This window comes from Neoarius graeffei, chromosome 7 (genome assembly GCF_027579695.1).
Source record: "Neoarius graeffei isolate fNeoGra1 chromosome 7, fNeoGra1.pri, whole genome shotgun sequence".
In the NCBI taxonomy this organism is placed as follows: domain Eukaryota; kingdom Metazoa; phylum Chordata; class Actinopteri; order Siluriformes; family Ariidae; genus Neoarius; species Neoarius graeffei.
The window spans coordinates 95,528,816-95,543,822 of record NC_083575.1 but is presented as its reverse complement, the minus strand read 5'-3'; the positions used below and the strand labels follow the sequence as shown (position 1 = coordinate 95,543,822).

The window sequence follows — 15,007 nt, the reverse complement described above, 5'->3', positions numbered from 1 at the left end:
ACCACATGACCTTTTTATGTTCCCTGGCAAATTAAAGCCATTTCTTCTGATTAGTTTCATTAATGAGTGGTTTTCTGATGGACACATAGCCTTATGTTAACTGTGTCCAGAAATGCTGTCGATTTCTCTGGGCTCGGAGGTGTCTGAGATGGACCATCACACAGTTGAAACGTGTGTTGTGGTCAGACAAATCAGTATTCCAGGTATTTTTTAGGAAGAAATGGATGCTGTGTGATCCAGACCAAAGAATAAAAATGACCATCCAGACTGTTACCAGGAGCAAGTCCAAAAGCCAGGGTGTGTCATGGTATGGGGTTGTGTCAGTGCCCTTGGTAAAGGTAACTTACACTTCTGTGATGGAGCATTAATGCAGAAAAGTACACTGAGGCTACGTTTACATTAGACCGTATCTGTCTCGTTTTCTTCGCGGATGCACTGTCCGTTTACATTAAACCGCCTGGAAACGCCTGGAAACGGGAATCTGCCAGCGTCCACGTATTCAATCCAGATCGTGTCAGCTCCGGTGCTGTGTAAACATTCAGAATACACGGATACGCTGTGCTGAGCTCTAGCTGGCGTCTCATTGGACAACGTCACTGTGACATCCACCTTCCTGATTCGCTGGCGTTGGTCATCCCACGTGGGTCATGTGACGCGACTCGCGGACTTCACTTCCTGCTATTTGTTGACGGAAATACAGCATGGAAAACAACATGGACAACGAGGCTCGCATTCTGAATCTTCAGAACCTGCTCTCTGTCCTACTGCTGGCAGTACAGTTTGCCCAGAAGTACTTGGCGAGGAGGTGCGAGATTCTGCAAGCCTTCTGCGATGTGAATACCCTGCAACTGTGGCAACGGAAGCCGTACATGGAGCGCCGGTTTTGGGTTAGACCAGGAAGAAGCAGCGCTTGGTGGGACAACTTCGTGGACCAAGTTGTTGTCGCCGAAGAATGGTATGAGAACTTCCGAATGTCCAGATCAGCACTGATACACCTGTCGGAGCGACTACCTCTACAGCTGGAAGGGACAACCACGAGAATGAGATGGCCCATCGACCTTCTCACCAGGGTTGCATGCACCTTGTACTACTTGTGCGATGAGGGGCGACTTCGTAAAACTGCCAATGCTTTTGGACTTTCCCGGTCAACTGTCTCTGTCATCATTCGTCAAGTGTGTAAGGCAATATGCACCACCTTGGGTCATGAGTACATCGCCACACCAAAGACAGAACCTGAGGTACAACGGCTCGTAGACAACTTCTACAGCAGTCACGGTATGCCACAATGCCTGGGGGCAAACGATTGCATGCACATCGAAGTGAAATGACCCAGTACTGATTCCACAGGGTTTGTAAACAGAAAGGGGAAACATTCTCTGAACGTACAAGCACTGTGCGACTACAACTACTGTTTTATGGACGTCTTGGTGAAATGGCCGGGCAGTGTCCACGACGCACGCATCTTCGTGAACTCTGTGTTGTGTAGTGAACTGAGAGATGGGACAATACCACCCTGCCCAAAAGAGTTGGTGGAGGGCGAGGATGCAGTTCCTGCGTTCATCCTTGGTGATCCAGCTTATCCCCTGCTGCCTTTCCTAATGAAGGAATACCCCAATGGCAGAGCCACTCCTCAAGAACAGTATTATGGACTAACGCTGTGCAAGGCACGTATGGTGATAGAATGTGCGTTTGGGCGCCTGAAGGCACGGTTTGCAGCTCTGAGGAGGCCTATGGATATAAACCTGGATGACCTTTACTATGTGATATATGCTTGCTTTGTACTGCATAACTATTGTGAACTGCAGAAGGAACCTCTGCCAGAGAGTAGTGTGACTGCTGCTACGCAATATGGCCAAGAGTTTCAGCCACCAGCTGCAGCAGACAAACCACACGAAGCTGAAGGAAGGTGTGTGAGGCGTGTTGTCACGATGTTTTTGGATCCTTGAGTACCATTTCAAGGTTCCATTCATGATAGGCTTGGTTAGTTGTCATCGATTACAGGGATGGTCGGAGAACTCTACACGATTTTGATTTTTTGTGTGTGTTCAAACTGTCATTCCATATCATACACTCTTGTGTTCATTAGTTATGGTCATTAGTTATCACTCATCACTAGTTATCACTCATAGTTCATTAGTTGTGTTCATTAGTGATTGACATTTAATAAACTACTCTTTAACATCTCTTTGTCCTGTCAATATATTCAGCAGCCTTCAACATGTTGGTGAGTACTTACTTTGAGTGGTGTCAATGTGAATAATCATAAATGAAGTTACACTAATATTAACACCTGCACAAAATGTGTGTGCTAGGCACACGTGTTAACTTTCTAGAAGGTTGTAGTGAAGACACCATATCAAACTGCTTTCAGTAATATCTGAGTAACCCCAATCATACATGTTACATTGTCATTTAGCCCAATGTCAATTCTCTGTGATATAGCTTTTAGTGCAGAGGAAGAGCGCAACACTGCTGCTTTACATATCACCACTTTATTTTTTAGCTTGCTGACGTTTCGGCGTCAAGCCTTCATCAGAGGCTTGACGCCGAAACATCAGCAAGCTAAAAAATAAAGTGGTGATACGTAAAGCAGCAGTGTTGCGCTCTTCCTCTGCACTGAAAGCTATGAAACTGTGAAAAGCTCCACCTGCAAACAAAGACTCTCGAGGTGTGCGGACCCTTGCAAATCCTCTGTGATAAATCATAACTACACAATGGGCAGCATTTGCATCTTACCATGAACAACATTAAGAATGACAAGACAAAGCATTATATTCATACTTTTATACTCTTAAATGAAAAACAAAAAGATGATACAAGGCGGAAAAAATGCCCACACGAGTACAACACGTCTTAAAAGGTGCAAAAAAAGTAAAAAAAAATTAAACATGGGTATAAACATGCAGTAAAATGGTATAAGTGGTACATGGTTTTCACTCAATAAAATTAACAGTTATATATATTAAAATTAATAAAATTAACAAAATTTACAGATGCCCATAACTGGGATATGGCATGCCGTCCTGTGTGTCACTGTAGTATGAGGTTCCGTGGCGTGGTGTGCTGTAATGTAAGGAGGCATGGTGTGGTGTGCTGTGCTGTGGTGAATGAAGCCTCCTGTGGCTGGAGCCACTGACCATGTGCTGCACCAGCATTTCAACTGATGTGGCCATGCGGTTCATGGCGCCGACGAACTCACGGTCAGTCTCCTCCAGCCACTGGAACATTCGACGCTTTAGCTCCAGTTCCTCCTGAGCAATGACAAGTGGCGATATCTTCCTCTTCAGCCGGTCTGTGCGGTGCGACTCCATCATTGTGGCCAGTTGAGTGCGACGCCTCGCAACCATCTGCCCACTCAGCACCTGGCTACCCACCTCATCCTCATCCTCGTCACAGTCAGCGCCACCTTCTGTCGTGGAGCTTGATGTGGAGCTTTTTGCCTCAGAAGGTCGGTCCGCGCGAAGGTCTGCTGTCTCTATTCCTCCAGGAAGGGAGCAGGTGCCAGCCGATCCCCCCCAAATGGCCTCACACAATTCAAAGAAGAGGAGAACCACTCGGCCGCAACCACTCCTCCGCCCAGCATCCACAGCCCGTCTGTACTTCGCACATATGGCCTTAAGCTTCGATGTCACTTGAGCTGAGAATACAGGACAAGACACAAAACATCAACATCTGAAATATAACAAAATGTTCTGAGTGAATAATTCTGCACAGATTGTATTACACTACAGCATTTTTTTTAGGTGAGCGAAAGTGTTGGAACGTGTGTAATGGGTGTTTCATGTTGACCAGTTTTGTTGAGTTTAAGGTTGATTTTTCAAATATTAAGTAGTCTGCATGACTTACCAACCTTTTGGCCTGGGTTTAAACCCATAACGACTCTGCATCTCTTGTCAGAGGATAAAAAAACATGACATTAAAGAAGGCCAAAAAGTAGGAAAGTCATGCAGACTATTTTAAATTTGAAAAATCAACCTTACACTCAACAACTGGTCAACATGAAACACCCATAACCCAATACTTTTGCTCACCTAAAATGCTGCAGTGTAATACAAACAGTGATTAAGTCCAAGATTGGTTAACATATCTAGATGTAAATACCAGGAAATAAAAGCTGACATTCTGAACTACTGTCTCATTATCTTCTTTTGGTCTTGAACCCAAATGTCTTCAGTGAACGACAAAAACAAGAGAATTTGCCTAGTTGTTCTTTTGGAGGGGACTGTACATTTGGGCATTTCGCTTACACATATCATCTACGGAGTTTTGGCGCGCTCAACCAGATATATTTGAAAACGCCGTCCAAAGGGGAGATTTTGCAAATGGATTTATTTTTACCCATTTGACTACGTTAACACCTATATGGATTAAAAAAATTCGTTTTGCAGAATCTTCTCTTTGGACTACTATTTAAAAATATCCACTGGAGGTCACTAGACTCCGTTTAGTAGCTTATAAATGAAATGCTCTGCCTTTTCACCGTCTCTGGTTAAACTCCTCAAGCAATCGCATATACAATAGAGTAGTGATGGGAATTTCGGCTCTTTTTCAGGAGCCGGCTCTTTTGGCTCTTCTTACTATAAAGAGCCGGCTCTTTCGGCTCCCAAACGGCTCCCGAGATTTTATTTTTGATTTAATTGCTGCAATTAACTAGTTAAGGACAAAAACTAATTCGGCTCCCCAACTCGGCTCCCACCGAAGAGCCGGCTCCCGTCGTTCACTTCAAAGAGCCGGCTCTTTGAACCGGATCGTTCGCAACCGACACATCACTACAATAGAGCAGCTATATTTAATCACTACAGCATTAACAATGATTTGAGGACTTCTCATTTATTTTTTGAAGGACAACAGCGTAAACAATGAACAGCTATGTACCATAGCACGTAGCACGACAACATTGCCGTTCTGCGAGGTGAAGAGTGTACCGAACACGTGATCCTTCTAGCATAAACACGAAGGCCATACACGGTGTAAAAAAGGCGTCATTGTAGTACCAGTACTGCCGATAACAGACTGGCATACTTCATTTTTTACAACGACATTTCATATTTACTTCAATTTTAAACAAAGACATATTTCAAATGTTTACCTTTCGAGATCTCCTCCTTCGCGTGAGGGAAGTCTTTCCCACTTGCGCGGGCATCCTCTGGCGAGGGGTAGTGGTCCAAAAAATGGCCCCATATGTCCCCATATTTTGTTTGGACACTTTCCCAGTCCACACCCTGACCTGACACCGTTGTTTTATAATCCAATGTTACGTTTAGTAACAATTGGACCTCGTCGTCCGTCCATGAAAAAAAGGTCTTTAGGCTTGCCATCCTTCTACTTGCAAGTGGTGAGCCTTGCGCATGCCCTAAATGCACTGGGATCATGTTATGCGCCATCTGAAATGCACTGGGATCATGTTACGCGCCGTCTGAAATGCACTGGGATCATGTTACGCGCCGTCTGAAATGCACTGGGATCATGTTACGTGCCGTCTAAAGTCATGTGATTAGCGTTTCCGTGTACTGGCGTTGCTGTGTGCACGGCTAACGGTTTTAGTGTATACGCGAATCGTTTTAAGAACGTTAATCTGATGATCTGCTGATTCAACGTAATGTAAACGTAGCCTGAGATTTTGGAGCAACATCCGCTGCCTTCAAGACGACGTCTTTTCCAGGGAGATTTCAACAAGACGATGCTAAATCACATTCTGCACACATTACAAAGGCATGGCTGTGGAAGAAGAGGACATGTCCCGTCGGTCCCCAATAGAGAATGTGTGGAGAATTTAGAAATGAAAAATATGACAGTGATGACCCTGAACTGTTACACACTTTAAGACCTGTTTACAGGAAGAACGGGACAAAAATAACATCACTTAGAGTCTTCAGTCCATAAACATCTTTTTAGTGTTGGGAGAAGGAACGAGAACATTATGAAGTGGGAAATGTTTTATAGGCCCAACATTTTTTTGAAATGTGTTGCAAGAATCAGAATTGAAGTGTGTTTATTTTGAAACAACAATCAAATTCATGAGGTAAAACATCAATGTGCTGTTGTATTGTTTTGAGTGTAATACAAATCAAAGATTATTCATAAATTATAGTTTTCAGTTTTAACTTCAATTTTAACATACTGTGGCAAGTTTTTTCTGATTTACGGTAGGTAGTAGTTTCATTTTCTATTAATAACAAGAATGGCACACCTTTCGTTATCAGTGTTTTGAGGTGGGGTATTTTTTTGAGCATTTGAGTTAGTCAGCATTGATGTCATTACAGAAATGGTTGTAGAGGGTGTGACTGGACACATTCTTGTATCTCTGCATATTTATAATGTACATGTGTTTAAATAGGATTTCCCTGTTCCACATTTGTACTCCAGAGGAACTGAGAAGGCGAGTGTTGTCTGGACACATCCTTAGAGTGCGACACCTCATATAATCATCTAGAAATTAAAATTACACCCACGGCAAAAGGTAAGTGTTTCAAATCAACATTATTGCGCATTAGTATGAACAAACACTCAATAACCCAATATGGAAAGATAAATATATTGTTTCCCCTGATACTCTGCTACTTCTGTACCAGCATTGCTGGTTTGTTTAGATGGTTGGTTGATGTTTTGTTTAGAAATAATCTTTTAGGATTCTCTCAGTCTGCTGCCTCCTAATTGCCTCCTCTAATTGCCCTTCGGGGATAAATAAAGTTTTGTCTAAGTCTACGTTTTGTGCTCTCTCAAACAAATATGAAATTTAGGATCCACGTGCTTTACTCATTTTTTTAGCATGAAAGCTGGTTGTCATGGCTATATTCCAACATCCTTACACCTACATTGGATCTACATTAGGAAGATTCGAATTTGGTGGCCATTCTACCTAAATTAATTTGCAAACTAATTCAATTTCTTGTGGGGCGGCATGGTGGTGTAGTGGTTAGCACTGTCACCTCACAGCAAGAAGGTCCTGGGTTTGAGCCCCGTGGCTGGTGAGGGCCTTTCTGTGCGGAGTTTGCATGTTCTCCCCGTGTCCGCGTGGGTTTCCTCCGGGTGCTCCGGTTTCCCCCACAGGCCAAAGACAGGCAGGTTAGGTTAACTGGTGACTCTAAATATAGCGTAGGTGTGAGTGTGAATGGTTGTCTGTGTCTATGTGTCAGCCCTGTGATGACCTGGCGACTTGTCCAGGGTGTACCCCGCCTTTCACCCGTAGTCAGCTGGGATAGGCTCCAGCTTGCCTGCGACCCTGTAGAACAGGATAAAGCGGCTAGAGATAATGAGATGAGATGAATTCAGTTTCTTGTACACCCAAATATGAGTTCACTTTTATATTAATATTAGTATCTGTTGACTTGTTAGAGAGCTTTTCATGCAGGTAATGATGGCCAAAGGTTTGAATTGTCATACTGACACTTCAAGCCGTAATTAAAGCAATAAAAACAGTCCAAAATAGTGATTCACTTAGGTTAGAAAATCTCATCTCATCTCATTATCTCTAGCCGCTTTATCCTTCTACAGGGTCGCAGGCAAGCTGGAGCCTATCCCAGCTGACTACGGGTGAAAGGCGGGGTACACCCTGGACAAGTCGCCAGGTCATCACAGGGCTGACACATAGACACAGACAACCATTCACACTCACATTCACACCTACGGTCAATTTAGAGTCACCAGTTAGCCTAACCTGCATGTCTTTGGACTGTGGGGGAAACCGGAGCACCCGGAGGAAACCCACGCGGACACGGGGAGAACATGCAAACTCCACACAGAAAGGCCCTCGCCGGCCATGGGGCTCGAACCCGGACCTTCTTGCTGTGAGGCGACAGTGCTAACCACTACACCACCGTGCCGCCACTATAAAGTCTGTCTCTTCAAATATTTAAATGGCACATGAGGCATGACATTAACTTTTAATGACAAACTACAATAAATTATATGTGCAGTATGTCAGGTACGCGTGGTAGGTGGATGTAAGTGCAGAAGCTTCAGTTTAATAATAAAGTGCAAGAGATGCATACAAAGTGCACAAACGCACACAAAGCAAACAGTCCAAATTGGCAGGCAAAATCCAAGAATGTGAAAACAGGCAAAAGGATCAGGCGAGGCACAAACAGGATATCAGAGGCAAATAGAAAACGGGAACGAGAAACAGGCACAGGAATCCAGAAACAGGAAGTCAAGAACACGGGTAGACCGGTTCGGTAATGCATACAGATGTATCGTAATACTTCCTTATGATCATGCATCAGCACAGTCCTTAAATAGGTGCGCACACAGTTACTTAATGAAGTTCAGGTGCACATTGTTAACAGCGCGCGTGCTGAATAAGTCTGCTTGACGTGCGCGCAGCCTGAGGCGTGCTTTCAGGTGCACCCGCCACAGCACACAGGACTGAGACAATAAATATAGCAATAGAAAAAAGATCAGGAATGTTTTATATCTCCTAATAAATATACACCGATCAGCCACATTATTAAAACCACTGACAGGTGAAGTGAATAATGTTCATTATTTCATTACAATGGCACCTGTCAAGGGGTGGGATATATTAGACAGCAAGAGAACAGTCAGTTCTTGAAGTTGATGTGATGGAGGCAGGAAAAATGGGCAAGTGTAAGGATCTGAGCGACTTTGACAAGGGCTACACTGAAAAAGCTGTTCAGGAATGGTTTGAGGAACATGACAAAGAGTTCAAAGTGTTGATTTGGCCTCCAAATTCTCCAGATCTCAATCTGATTAAGCATCTGTGGGATGTGCTGGATAAACAAGTCTGATCCATGGAGGCCTCACCTCACAACTTACAGGACTTAAAGGATCTGCTGCTAACATCTTGGTGCCAGAAACCACAGCACACCTTCAGAGGTCTTGTAGAGTCGATGCCTTGATGTGTCAGAGTTGTTTTGGCAGCACAATGTTACAGCTGATCAGTGTATATAATTTACATTGTGTGTGTGTGTGTGTGTGTGTGTGTGTGTGTGTGTGTGTGTGTGTGTGTGTTTTAGCTTTAGCTATTGCATTACTGCAGTAAAAGTTATATACTGAATTTATTATTATTTTTTTTAATTCAGAGTAACCATTTTACTTGGAAAAAGAGAAACAGTGAAGCAATGGCAAATAATCCTGAGAGGTAAGTGCAAGAAGTTTGTCATCCACACTTCAGTTTTGATTTGTGTTGCCAAGTAATCATATTGGGCCATTATCAATCACTTAGAATTGATTTTGCTAACTCTCCTAGTGATAGCTATCAAAATGTTAGCATGTACAATGTATGCTATGTAAATTTGATGTACTTCATAGTAAACGCAGCCATGAAAACCCTCTTTACAAATGAGACATTTTAGATGGAAGTCTCTCATTGGCTGTGTGTGTAAAGGCCAGTTCACACAGCCTGGGTTTCTGAAACAGTTTTTGGCACATATTTGTCATGTACTTCAAATGCATTCCTTTTCATTAAACTTATAAATCCACACCAGCTCTGAGTGCATCCTTCTGTGTTTAATTTACATGTCTAATTTTAATATTCAAATATTCAAATATCAAAGAGTTTGGTTGTAATTGTAGAAAGACCCTGATGTGGGTGGAGCACAGAAGCACGGCAGGCGATTGTTTGCATTTTAATTATTCTCTTTATTGCTGCTTTTCAGCACACAACTCAAACTCTCTCTCACACACATATACACACACAGGCTACTAGCAAGCCCTCAGCACCGACCTCCCCTTCTCACTCTCCTTTTATAGGGTGCGGTCACTGAAGGAGATGCACGAACACACATTAATTGACAACAGGTGTAGTGACATGACCACTCACCTTTCCTGACTCCGCCCTCCATTTACAGACTGACACTCGCCCACACCCCCGCTGCCACATACCCCCACCGCCTGACTCAGGCCGGGGACCCGTCCGGCCTGAAGCTGACTCCCCCCCACCCCCCCTTGATGGGACAGGAAGTCCACTACCACCATCTGCGCCTCCGGCCTGTGGACCACCTCGAATTTAAATGGCTGGAGTGCAAGATACCAACGGGTAATCCACGCTTTGGCATCCTTCATGCAGTGGAGCCACTGGAGGGGCACGTGGTCCGAACAGAGGGTGAAAGGGTGTCCCAGCAGGTAGTACCGGAGGGAGGGAACCGCCCATTTGATGGCTAGGCACTCTTCCTCTATCATGCTGTACCTGCCTTCCTGCATCGACAGCTTCCGGCTAATGTACAGCACGGGATGCTCCTCCCCCTCCACCTTCTGGGACAGAACAACCCCCAGCCCTCTGTCCAACGCATCCGTCTGTAAAATAAAGGGGAGAGAAAAGTCAGGGGAGTGTAACAGTGGCCCCCCACACAGTGCAACCTTTACCCTAGAGAAAGCCTGTTGGCATTGCTCCGTCCACTGGACCAGATCTGGTGCTCCCTTTTTAGTGGGATCCATCAGTGGGCTGGTGACATCCGAATAATTAGGTATGAACCTACGATAGTAGCCAGCCAGCCCCAGGAACTGTCTCACCCCCTTTTTGGTCTTGGGCCTTGGGCAGGCCGCAATCGCTGCCGTCTTATTAATTTGGGGACGCACCTGCCCATGGCCTAAGTGGAAACCCAGATACCGTACTTCCACCTGCCCAATCACAAATTTCTTTGGGTTAGCTGTGAGACCTGCCCGCCTCAGCGACTTTAGGACAGCCCTAAGGTGTTCGAGGTGCCGTGACCAGTCATTACTGTAGATGATAAGATCATCGAGATACGTGGCTGCGTAGGTGGTGTGGGGGTGGAGGACCCTGTCCATAAGCCGCTGGAACGTAGCGGGCCCCCCAAACAGCCCAAAAAGAAGTGTGATGAATTGGTGTAAGCCAAACGGTGTGGAAAAGGCCGTTTTCTCTCAAGACAGAGGAGTCAAGGGGATCTGCCAATATCCCTTCGTTAAATCCAGTGTCGAATAAAAATGAGCAGTGTCTAATCGATCGAGCAACTCGTCAATGCGAGGCATTGGGTATGCGTCAAATTTAGACACCGCGTTGACTTTCCTATAGTCCACACAGAACCGGACCGACCGACCCATTGGTCTTGGGGACCAGGACCACTGGGCTGCTCCAGTCACTGTGGGACTCCTCGATTATGCCCATTTCGAGCATGGCTTCAAGTTCATCCTGGACCACCTCTTTTTTGTGTTTGGGCAGGCGGTAAGGGCGGCTGTGCACGACCACCCCCGGGGGCGTCTCAGTGTGGTGTTCTATGAGATGGGTGAGGCCAGGCAGGGGCGAAAACACATCAGAAAATTATTTCTGCAACTGGGCTGCCTCTGTGAGCTGGGTCGGGGAGAGGTGGTCTCCACAGGGAACTGGAGCGGTGGGCGATGTCAATTTTCTTTTTTGAACCTCCGGCCCCAACTCCGCCTTCTCCGGAATTACTGACACCAACACCACGGGGACCTCCTCATTCCAACGTTTTAATAGATTGAGGTGGTAAATTTGCAATGCTCCACCACTGTTCGTTCGCCTCACCTCATAGTCGATGTCCCCGACTCGCCGTGTGACCTCGAAGGGCCCTTGCCACACATTATATATCTCGGGTGGCATGGTAGTATAGTGGTTAGCACTGTCGCCTCACAGCAAGAAGGTCCAGGTTCGAGCCCCGTGGCTGGTGAGGGCCTTTCTGTGCGGAGTTTGCATGTTGTCCACGTAGGTTTCCTCCGGGTGCTCCAGTTTCCCCCACAGTCCAAAGACATGCAGGTTAGGTTAACTGGTGACTCTAAATTGACTGTAGGTGTGAATATGAGTGTGAATGGCTGTCTGTGTCTATGTGTCGGCCCTGTGATGACCTAGCGACTTGTCCAGGGTGTACCCCGCCTTTCGCCCGTAGTCAGCTGGGATAGGCTCCAGCTTGCCTGTGACCCTGTAGAACAGGATAAAGCAGCTAGAGATAATGAGATTATATATATATATATATATATATATATATATATATATATATATATATATATACACAGTTAGGTCCATATATATATTTGGACACTGACACAAATTTTGTTTTTTGACCTGTTTACTGAAACATCTGCAAGTTATAGTTATATAATGGACATGGACATAAAGTCCAGACTTTCAGCTTTCATTTGAGGGTATCCACATTAAAATTGGATGAAGGGTTTAGGAGTTTCAGGTCCTTAACATGTGCCTCCCTGTTTTTAAAGGGACCAAAAGTAATTGGACAGTTGACTCAAGGGCTATTTCATGGGCAGGTGTGGGCAATTCCTTCATTATGTAATTCTCAATTAAGCAGGTAAAAGGCCTGGAGTTGATTTGAGGTGTGGTGCATGCATTTGGAAGATTTTGCTGTGAAGAAAACATGCGGTCAAAGGAGCTCTCCATGCAGGTGAAACAAGCCATCCTTAAGCTGCGAAAACAGAAAAAAAACATCCAAGAAATTGCTACAATATTAAGAGCGGCAAAATCTACAGTTTGGTATATCCTGAGGAAGAAAGAAAGCACTGGTGAACTCATCAATGCAAAAAGACATGGACACCCACAGAAGACAACAGTGGTGGATGATCGCAGAATAATTTCCATGGTGAAGAGAAACCCCTTCACAACAGCCAACCAAGTGAACAACACTCTCCAGGAGGTAGGCGTATCAATATCCAAATCTACCATAAAGAGAAGACTGCATGAAAGTAAATACAGAGGGTTCACTGCACGGTGCAAGCCACTCATAAGCCTCAAGGATAAAAAGTCTAGATTGGACTTTGCTAAAAAACATTTAAAAAAGCCAGCACAGTTCTGGAAGAACATTCTTTGGACAGATGAAACCAAGATCAACCTCGACCAGAATGATGGAAAGAAAAAAGTATGGCAAAGGTGTGGTACAGCTCATGATCCAAAGCATACCACATCATCTGTAAAACACGGCAGAGGCAGTGTGATGGCTTGCGCATGCATGGCTGCCAGCGGCACTGGGTCACTAGTGTTTATTGATGATGTGACACAGGACAGAAGCAGCCAGATGAATTCTGAAGTATTCAGAGACATACTGTGTGCTCAAATCCAGGCAAATGCAGCCAAACTGACTGGTCGGCATTTCATAATACAGATGGACAATGACCCAAAACATAAAGCCAAAGCAACCCAGGAGTTTATTAAAGCAAAGAAGTGGAATATTCTTGAATGGCCAAGTCAGTCACCTGATCTCAACCCAATTGAGCAGCATTTCACTTGTTAAAGACTAAACTTCAGACAGAAAGGCCCACAAACAAACAACAACTGAAAACCGCTGCAGTAAAGGCCTGGCAGAGCATTAAAAAGGAGGAAACACAGCGTCTGGTGATGTCCATGAGTTCAAGACTTCAGGCAGTCATTGCCAACAAAGGGTTTTCAACCAAGAATTAGAAATGAACATTTTATTTACAATTATTTAATTTGTCCAATTACTTTTGAGCCCTTGAAATGAAGGGATTGTGTTTTTAAAAAATGCTTTAGTTCCTCACATTTTTATGCAATTATTTTGTTCAACCCAGTGAATTAAAGCTGAAAGTCTGAACTTCAACTGCGTCTGAATTGTTTTGTTCAAAATTCATTGTGGTAATGTACAGAACCAAAATTAGAAAAATGTTGTCTCTGTCCAAATATTTATGGACCTAACTGTATATATACACACAGGCTACTAGCAAGCCCTCGGCGCTGACCTCCACTTCTCATTCTCCTTTTATAGGGTGCGGTCACTGGAGGAGACACACAAACACGTTAATTAGAGGTCTGCGCGGGTCGGATTTTTCAGTCCCGCTCCTGCCTGCGCCCGCATTGTGCAGTCCCGCTCCCGCAAAGAATTATGATTTTCAGTCCCGCTCTCGCCCGCGCCTGCCATATTTTGTCCCGCTCCCGCCCGCAAATCCCGCATGATGCAGACGTTTGCGTTATTTCTCAGGAAAGTTCTTGTCTTGACACAGCGTGATGGTGCCCCACCCCCTACTTTGAGTGGATTTGAGCATAAATATCTACAGCTCATGTTCACGTTTGTTATTATTTACCTTGTTTCTGAATTCAGAATGTTGAAATGGCAACATGTAGACCTAATAATAATAATTATTTAAGTAGGCTAATCATTTAAGTATGCGCTCTCCCATGGTGCGTCTCCTATGAATAATTAGTGTGAAAGGAGAGATGGATTGGACTCTTGAACTTATTCTTTTAGTTACATTTCTTTTCAGTTGTTTTTAGCAGCAGAAGGAGACAAACATTTTGGCTGTTGCCTTCGTCAGTGTCTATAATAATAATAATAATAATAATAATAATAATAAACAATAAAAAAAAGACAGGGGAGCACGTAATTCCAAGTGGAAATTTGGTATATTTATTGTTCAGCCATACAAAACATTAGGCTAACCCAGTTTACATTTGTAAAGCATTTCTAACTAGAATATCCTAGTATGTCAGAACCTTTTGGCACTTATCACAGCAAGCAAAGGGCAGCTGATTTCCCTCCGCGTCATACACGAGTGAGAATGATTTCCAAATGTCCGATTTCAGGACTCTTGACTTTTTAACGGTAAATGTACCTCTTTTTAAAGCAGCACTTACTTTTGAAGCACTGTGAGCTTCAGTAGAGGAGCTCTGCTCTTCTGTCATGATCGGAGATCTCAAACACGGAAGAGGAAAGGAATCGGAAACGTACGAGAGATATTTATCCTCTCCTGGATCAGAATCAGAATCAGAATTCTGATGACCAGCTCATCTAAGGTGTCATTGAGGCATCATGTTAGTGTGGGTCACTGGAGGCTGGGTGTGAACAGCGAGTCATTAGAGTGATCAAAGGATTGCCCATTAGGGTGATCAATGGCAATCTGACTCTCTCTGCAAATTTAGGCATCTTAAAATGTTTTTATTAATGCCAAATAAAATATCCAGCACAAATTATATATGATAGACATAAATTAATAATTTATAAATTTTATTTTAAACACGTTTTTAGTTAGCGGGACTGCAGCTTATCACTGCTCCCGTTCGCGCCCGCATTGTGCACTCCCGCTCCCGCCCGTGCCCGCAATGAGCTTTCAAAAT

At 44.3% G+C, this 15,007-nt stretch overlaps 2 protein-coding genes across 4 annotated transcripts in view; both read left to right on the top strand.

Moving 5' to 3' along the window:
- Positions 1-701: 701 nt before the first annotated feature.
- Positions 702-1,946, top strand: LOC132888954 (putative nuclease HARBI1). Its single transcript, XM_060925038.1, has 2 exons — positions 702-1,275; positions 1,348-1,946. Exons 1-2 carry the CDS (start codon positions 702-704, stop codon positions 1,944-1,946), a joined length of 1,173 nt encoding a protein of 390 aa, XP_060781021.1.
- Positions 1,947-6,279: 4,333 nt separating this feature from the next.
- LOC132889765 (uncharacterized) overlaps positions 6,280-15,007 on the top strand; it is a 101,412-nt gene continuing 92,684 nt past the window's right edge. For all 3 annotated transcript variants that reach the window (XM_060926579.1, XM_060926578.1, XM_060926580.1), the window contains exons 1-2: positions 6,280-6,460; positions 9,042-9,100. In XM_060926579.1, the coding sequence (XP_060782562.1) occupies positions 9,081-9,100 (20 nt within the window). In that variant the 5' untranslated portion in view covers positions 6,280-6,460; positions 9,042-9,080. The remainder of the gene's footprint in view (positions 6,461-9,041; positions 9,101-15,007) is intronic.

What these genes read in the sequence shown, in the direction of transcription:
- LOC132888954 (XM_060925038.1), top strand. Translation starts at nt 702, where the DNA reads ATGGAAAACAACATGGACAACGAGGCTCGCATTCTGAATCTTCAGAAC. An exon ending in CAACTTCTACAGCAGTCACG is followed by an intron (nt 1,276 to 1,347) that starts GTATGCCACAAT and finishes CTGATTCCACAG; the next exon opens with GGTTTGTAAACAGAAAGGGG.